The following is a 7,385-nucleotide window of genomic DNA, read 5'->3' as shown; positions in this document are numbered from 1 at the left end:
TTTTTCGTGCCTTTCGAATATACACTTAGAAATATCATTCCTATTTTGAGTGTCTTCTTGGAATTTTATTCATTAGATAAGTATTACATTCTTGTTTCCCATACAAGGAATGCAATATGTTGCAACTTACATACAGTTCTAGAAATCATCGACCATCTCTTGTTGAAGTTTTCTATCAAGGAATCTGTTACTTAGCATGCTTATGGAGCTTAAGGCAAGAAATTGATGGAGCTTTCTTGAAGAATGTTTCTTGCATGCTTCTTTGTGAATCGTTTACTTTCTCTTGCATGTTTCTTTGTGAATCGTTTACTTGCTCTTGCATGAAATTTATAGTACCAAATTACTCAACTGTGATAACTTTCTGTCAAAGAAAGCGTCTCTATTCTAATTATTTTTTGTAAAAGTATCTGCTATTTTTTGCCACCAAAACGGCTTTTTCGATCGTAAGTGGATCACTTATTTCACAAAGTCGTTTGAAACACGCATGGAAATCGCTTTGTCTGCAAATTAACTAGACATATTGTAACTGTGATAGGAAAACTTCAAGGAGAGAGTGAGTTGTAAACCAGAATGTTAGGTTTGTCTAAGTGAAGAGGATACGTTGATTCTTCAACGTTGGGTCCCTCTAAGACGGCAATCACACTGCTGAACTGGTAACTTACGAACTAGTTTTTCCTTTCAACCCATATTAACTGTTACAGTTTTATGAGGTTTACACTTTGCAGTTCGTTATTCCTTTAAGCCCGAAGGGATTTGAATCTTGAAGCGTTCCTCAACCTGGCCCAAACAAAGCCCCAAGCAGCCCACAAGAAAGAGACGACAACAGACAAGCCATCAACCTAAAACCCGGCCCAAACAAAGCCCCAAGCAGCCCACAAGAAACATATGATCCCATAAGAAAATTACAACCATTGAGTTATAAAAAAGAGAGGAAAAAACACAACAAAAAAACCTCTAATCATTTCTGCCTCAAACATTCTAGGACTGAACATCCTGACACACCAATCTATCATAGAGTCCCAGGAGGTACAAGGACCTGTCTAAGCACCAACATCTTGAGTAACTTCCTCCAAATGTCTCTAGAATAGCTGCAATTGAAGAATAAGTGAGTATCATCCTCCTCCTCTTTGGAGCAGAGGCTACATGTTACATCAATATTGAGACCCCATTGTACAATTTCAATTTAGTCTTCACTGCTCTATGCAAAACAACCCAATGCATGTTCAAGGCTGAAATCACTGAATTTGGCCATGTTGCACTTGATACGTCTCCACACTTTCAAGGACTTCTAAGGAGGGACTACATCAGGTCTATTCAGCAAATCACAAGCACACTTAGAGTTAGTAGCCACTTGCACTCTATCAAACCCATAAGCCAAGGCAGTAATCAGGCCCACCTCAATAGGCTGCAACTCATGGTGAATAACACTAACAGGAGTAGCCCCTGCCTGATCATCACATACTATATACCTGCAAAATCCCTCAAAACACACCCAAAACTAGCCTGGTCTGCACTATAAGACCCATCAGTGTTAATACGATAAAGCCAGGCTTAGGAGCAATCCAAGAACAAGGAGTGAGCTTAGGAGGAGTGGCAATCAACTGAAGGTTCCAAAGCCCAGCAATTTCATCCATTCTAGGACTGCTAACAGTGCTACACCTAAGACAAGTCATCTTCATTCTAACTTCTTCCATTATTCTCCTCAGCAGACCCTCCTGAGAATCACCAGTGCTAGAGAAAACTCTTATGTTCCTCTCACACCAAATGTGATAAATGAAATTAAAGGTCAATTTGCCAAGAATAGCAATCTTGTCTTTGCCGCTGAACATCCTGACACACCAATCTATCATAGAGTCCCTGGAGGTACAAGGAACATGTCTAAGCACCAACATCTTGAGTAACTTCCTCCAAATGCCTCTAGAATAGCTACAATTGAAGAATAAGTGAGTATCACCCTCCCCCTCTTTAGAGCAGAGGCTACATGTTACATCAATATTGAGACCCCATTTGTACAATTTCAATTTAGTCTTCACTGCTATATGCAAAACAACCCAAGCAATAAAGTTGTGCCTTGGAATATTATGACTAAACCAAACAAGAGAAGACCAAGAAACAGAAGGGGAGACCTCTCTCAAGGCCTCATATGTACTCTTCAAGGTGAAATCACCTTTATCATTAGCTATCCAGCAGCTCCTAGAATCCTCATAGCCCTCAGCCACACCCACCTTATGCAAATTGCTAGCAACAGGACCCAAGTAGATAGAATGAAGGTAAGATAAAGCCCAATTACCATCAACCATACAGTCACTCAACTTAGCATTAAGATGCAGAATACTATCATGCCTAAGCTGTTCAGAGAAGAAAGGAAGCAAAAAATTCCCATAGGGTGCCAGGGATCCTTCCAAAACCAAGTGTCCTTGCCATTCCCAATCAGAACTGAGCAGAATCTCACTCCCTGTTGCCTATATTGCAAAATTTTGCGCCAGCACCAGGAAGCATCACACTTCACTGACAAAAACCAAAAGCATTTATCCTTAATCAGATACATTTGAATCCATTGGACCCACTGAGTGGGTTTGCTGATGAATAACTCCCAGATATGTCTCAAAGTACAGGCAACATTCAAGGTTGCTAAGTCTCTCAGGTTAAGACCCCCTTCTCTAAATGGATGGCATATAGTGACCCAACTAACAGAAGCACCCTGAGCAGACATGTCTGGCCCATCCCAAAGGAATCTCATAAAAATCCTATCTAGCTCATTAATCACCCTCTTAGGCAGAACAAAGACACTGAACCAGAACAAAACCATACCATTGAGCACAACTCTAATAAGAGTCATTCTCCCTGCATAAGATAAGAACCTCATCTTCCACGACTGAATTCTACTCAAAACTTTGTCAATAAGAGGCTAACAGTCATAATAGCTAAGCCTAGAAGAAATGAGAGGACCCCCAAGTATCTAACAGGGAGGGAGGCACAAACAAACCCAAGGCAGTCCCTTAACTCATGAGTCATCTCATCAATCAAACCAGCAGAAAACATAGAACTTTTAGCCCTATTAACTTTCAACCCAGTACCCTCAGCAAACAAGTCCAAAACGTGTGAGAGAGCTCTGGCTGAGCCTAAATCACCCTTCATAAACACCAGAAGGTCATCAGCGAAGCTCAAATGGGTGATCATAGGGTTCTTACATCTAGGATGGAGCAAAAATCTACCCTTAGCAGCCTCAGTGACCAAGAGCACATTAAAGACCTCCATAACCAATACAAAGAGGTAAAGGGACATAGGGCAACCTTGCCTAATACCTCTCTGACCCTTAATATAACCATAACAACACCCATTGATCATAAAAGAGTATTTAGGAGAAGATATGCAAACTTTAACCCATTGAATAAACTGCTCAGGAAATCCAAACTTAGCCATAATTTTCAGAAGAGAACACCACTTAATAGTATCATAAGCTTTTTGCAAATCAATCTTGATTGCACACCTAGCAGGACCCTTAGTCCTAAGATAGTTTCTAATGAGTTAATGGGCCAAAAGGATGTTATCTTGAATGGCTCTACCAGAGATGAATGCAGATTGGAAAGGGCTAACAAGATGGCTTATAACATTCTTCATTCTCAGGGTCAAAATCTTGGTAATACATTTGTAAATGACATTACGGCAAGAGATAGGTCTAAAATCAGTCATTCTAGAGGCACCATCAGTCTTAGGAACCAAGGAGACCAAAGTAGAGTTTACCTCTCCAAGCAACTTCCCAGTTTTGAAGAACCTAAATATAGCATTGACCACATCATCTCCCACAATTTTCCAGCAATCCTTGAAGAAGTGGGCAAAGAAGCCATCAGGACCAGGGGCTTTATCACTACCAATGGTGGAGAGAGCAAAAACCACCTCATCTGTGGTCACCATAGCAGTAAAGGCATAAGCTTACTCAGAAGAAATTAACCTGTCAAAATTAACAGAATCAAGCAAAGTTAGGCCATTTCTATTTAAATCAGAGGTACCAAATAGTCTTGTGTGAAATCCACACACTCATTAGCCACATCCTGATTAAGCACCAATTTGACACCCTCTTCAGTATAAAGGAATGGAATGTTATTCCTAAATCTCCTCTCTTTCATAATTTAGTATTCTGATCCCCCAAGTCAATCTTCTGCACCCTGGACTTCTGTCTAATCATTGACTCCTCCGTATTAGCAAGCTTAGTATAAGAAGCTACAGCTACCCTCTCCTGACTCCTAGTAGCTGCATCAAGAGGATCCAATTGCAGTCTGGTCTGAAGAAGCTCGACAACCTGCTTAGCTTGATGTACCTGAGAGCCAAACCCAGCAAAATTTGGCTTTTTCCACTTCACCAAAGCCTTCTTTACATTCTTTAACCTGCACATAACTTGAAACATAGGATCCCACATACTGGCAAAGCCCAAGCCTTCTTAACAATCTCTATAAACTCTTCATCTTGAGTCCAAGCATTAAAGAATTTGAAAGGTCTAGGACCTGTAACCATCCCCTCAAATAAAGAAAGCACAAAAGAAGAGTGATCGGAGACTAGAGGATTAAAAAACTCTGTCGTAGCATTGGGGCACAAACTAACCCACTCAATGTTAACAAGGACTCTATCCAGTTTCTCAGCCACAACACCCTCACCAATTTGTTTATTGGACCAGGTAAATTCACACCCAGAATAGGCACAATCAAAGAGATTGGCTCCATGAACAAAGTTCCTGAAAGCAGCCAATCCCCCTTCCCTCACAGCAGCACCCCCTACTTTATCTTTAACCTCTAGAATAGTATTAAAGTCTCCCATCACCACCCAAAGACAGTGATATAACTCTATTAGATTGTTCAAAGAGCTCCAAAGAACCCTTCTAGTCACAGCATCATTGCTAGCATACACAAAGCTAAACAAAGAAGCCTTACCATCAACAAAGGTAGCCATCACAGAAATATGTTGAGCATTCATGTCAATAACTTGCATACTCCCAGCAATGGGAAATGGATATTGGGGTTGCTTGTGGTCTGTGTGGCACTAGTACTGAAGCTGAGTTCCATCTCTTTTTTGAGTGTTCCTTTTCTCAAGAGCTCTGGCTGAGGCTGTTAAATGCTCTTGGCTTTCATAGGCAATGCTTGGGCTTTTTGGAGCTGAGATAGATTGGTGAATTGCTCATTTCAAGGGTGAGCCCCTAATGGCTAGAGTGGGTAAGTTGGTTTTTAATTCTTTCCTCTACCATGTTTGGGTTGAAAGGAATTCTAGAGTGTTCAGAGGTAAATCTCTCCTTGTGACTGATGTGTATTCCATTATTGTCAATGAAGTCAGAATCAGGGTTTCTTCTTGGACCTGTAGGATTGAGGATAATGAGCCAAATTCCACTTTTGCTAGCTGTTGGAACTTAAATGTGAGTCTCTTTAAACCTAAGCTCATAGGTCATAAGTGGGAGAGGCCTCCTTTAGGATGGTTCCTTCTTAATACTGATGGGTCTCTTGGTGATGATGCTGCTGGCTATGGTGCCATTATAAGGGATGCTACAGGAACAGTGGTTGCTCTGGGTGCTGGTTCTTCCCCTTGCCAGTCGTCGTCCATTGTGGTTCATGAGCTGCAGGGCATTGAACTTGGTCTCAAGTTAGCTAAGAAGCACTTTTGTGACCAAGTTCTTATTGCTAGTGATTCCATGACTGTGTGTCTTCTCTTATCAAATTTTGACGGATTGCCTCCTTGGACTGCCTGGAAGGTTTGGTTGAGTATAAAGAGTCTCTGGGCTGATTTCAGATTTTGTAAAGTGAAGCATGTTGTTAGAGGGATAAACCAGGCTGCTGATTTTTTAGCTAAGATGAAGCCTGTTGCAGAGATTGAGCTTGATCCCATTGCCTTGCCTCCTGGTTTGAGTGTGATTGTGCAGGATGACTTGCGAGGCAAAGTTAGATTAAGGAAGCATTGGTAATGATTGTATAGTTTTTTTTTGCTTTTTGCTTGTTTCTTTGTTTCAGGGCCCTTAACCCCTGCTCATCAATGCAAAAAAATAACTTGCATACTCACAACAGAAGAGTCCCAAAAGACCCATATTCTGCCTGCACTATCAAAATCATAATTATTCACCCAATTCTGAGTGGGAAGCAGCCTCCTCCTAACCACTTCACTCCTACCAACATCAATATGAGTCTCAAAAAGACTACACAAACACAAATTATTGTTCCTAACAAATTTAGTAACCTCCCCAGCTCTAGAAGGAATATTCATTCCCCTCACATTCCAACCTCCAATATTAATCATTTAATAGCATGAGAAGACCCCTTCCTGGGCTTAGGGTCTTTAGCCTCATTCAAAATCTTGGTCTCAAAGACCAAAACATTGTCACCAACAAGATTAGATTAAGAACAAGACAAATTACCACTTTCAACAACTGTGTGATGAGATGTCCCCTCACCAGGAAAACACACACCTTCCTCAACCACCATGCTGGGCCTCATAAGCAGAGACCTCTCCTTCCCACCAAGATTAATCTGCTTAGAGTTATTAACAAGTTCCTGGCTAGACAATTTACCAGCAACACCACCTAACTCCCTCCTACCCTCATGAGCACCAGCCACAACTTTCTTACCAGCTCCACTATCACCACCGTCAAAGCCACCTAATTCCCTTTCTTTCCTCTTCATACTCCCTTTATGCTTCACCTCAGTCCAACCCTCATCAGCAACATTAATACCCTCCATAGGCACCACTGTATCAGCTAAGGGAACATTCCTAGCAACAGGCTCACCAGCTTTTTCACTTTCCACGGGATCATGCATTTCCTGAGCATCAGTATTCTTCTTGAACAAATCTTCACCATCCACACACAGTTCCAACACATGAGGTAGTTCCCTGTCCATAGGAATCTCCACACAAACCCTGACATAGGCCATTCTCAACCCAGAAGAGGTAGGACCATCCAGAAACAAAGGCTTACCAAGAGAGCTAACAATATCAGCTAACCCTTCTTCATGCCACGAATGGATAGGAACGCCCTTAAGTTTAACCCGAATGGAAATAGACTTGAGTCTCATAACTTCCTTTTCAAGAAAAGGAGTTCATGGTCGAGCAATAAAAATTCTGTTAGCCACAGAGATAGGTTCATGCTCCAATATCATTAATTTATCCTCCTCCAAAGAAGCTCTTATGACATACACAGAATCATGAAACATCCCCATTAGATTTCCAAATATTTAACAAAGATCTCTTAACAACCATACTTGCTACCAAAAACATTTCCAATAATCAATTTTCTACAGTCCTCAATCTGCTCCTGATAATTCGAGGAAAAGATAACAGCCCGACCATTAACTAAAATACGATCACGAAATTCTAAAGATCTCCTACCAGAGCTTCGATTTTTAGCAAAAAGC

The 7,385-nt window shown here is 41.2% G+C and overlaps 3 protein-coding genes across 3 annotated transcripts; 1 reads left to right on the top strand and 2 right to left on the bottom strand.

The window, feature by feature from the left end:
• Nucleotides 1–1,288: 1,288 nt before the first annotated feature.
• Nucleotides 1,289–3,423, bottom strand: LOC147544081 (uncharacterized). Its single transcript, XM_086635601.1, has 5 exons — nt 2,987–3,423; nt 2,614–2,789; nt 2,453–2,508; nt 1,539–2,348; nt 1,289–1,447 (listed from the first exon to the last, which is right to left on the bottom strand). The coding sequence occupies exons 1-5, from the start codon at nt 3,421–3,423 to the stop codon at nt 1,289–1,291; spliced, it is 1,638 nt and encodes a 545-aa protein (XP_086491727.1).
• A 700-nt stretch (nt 3,424–4,123) lies between these two features.
• On the bottom strand, nt 4,124–4,968 carry LOC147544080 (uncharacterized). Its single transcript, XM_086635600.1, has 2 exons — nt 4,420–4,968; nt 4,124–4,318 (listed from the first exon to the last, which is right to left on the bottom strand). The coding sequence occupies exons 1-2, from the start codon at nt 4,966–4,968 to the stop codon at nt 4,124–4,126; spliced, it is 744 nt and encodes a 247-aa protein (XP_086491726.1).
• Nucleotides 4,969–5,191: 223 nt separating this feature from the next.
• On the top strand, nt 5,192–5,944 carry LOC147544079 (uncharacterized). The gene has a single exon (XM_086635599.1). It carries the CDS (start codon nt 5,192–5,194, stop codon nt 5,942–5,944), a length of 753 nt encoding a protein of 250 aa, XP_086491725.1.
• The last annotated feature ends 1,441 nt before the right edge of the window (nt 5,945–7,385 follow it).

The sequence above is a fragment of the Eschscholzia californica genome, unplaced genomic scaffold (assembly GCF_041429995.1).
Source record: "Eschscholzia californica isolate CP2 unplaced genomic scaffold, dmEscCali1.0.p SCAF_4, whole genome shotgun sequence".
Classification (NCBI taxonomy): domain Eukaryota; kingdom Viridiplantae; phylum Streptophyta; class Magnoliopsida; order Ranunculales; family Papaveraceae; genus Eschscholzia; species Eschscholzia californica.
Note: the sequence above shows the minus strand (reverse complement) of the source record. Positions and strands in the feature narration are given on the sequence as shown.

Coding starts and splice junctions, on each gene's coding strand:
- LOC147544079 (XM_086635599.1), top strand. CDS start 5,192: ATGGCTAGAGTGGGTAAGTTGGTTTTTAATTCTTTCCTCTACCATGTT.
- LOC147544080 (XM_086635600.1), bottom strand. CDS start 4,968: ATGAATGCTCAACATATTTCTGTGATGGCTACCTTTGTTGATGGTAAG. Junction 4,319..4,419: donor AGAAGGCTTGGGCTTTGCCA/GTATGTGGGATC, acceptor TTTGGCTCTCAG/GTACATCAAGCTAAGCAGGT.
- LOC147544081 (XM_086635601.1), bottom strand. CDS start 3,423: ATGGCTAAGTTTGGATTTCCTGAGCAGTTTATTCAATGGGTTAAAGTT. Junction 2,790..2,986: donor GAGTTAAGGGACTGCCTTGG/GTTTGTTTGTGC, acceptor GTTCTGGTTCAG/TGTCTTTGTTCTGCCTAAGA. Junction 2,349..2,452: donor TGCAATATAGGCAACAGGGA/GTGAGATTCTGC, acceptor TTCTCTGAACAG/CTTAGGCATGATAGTATTCT.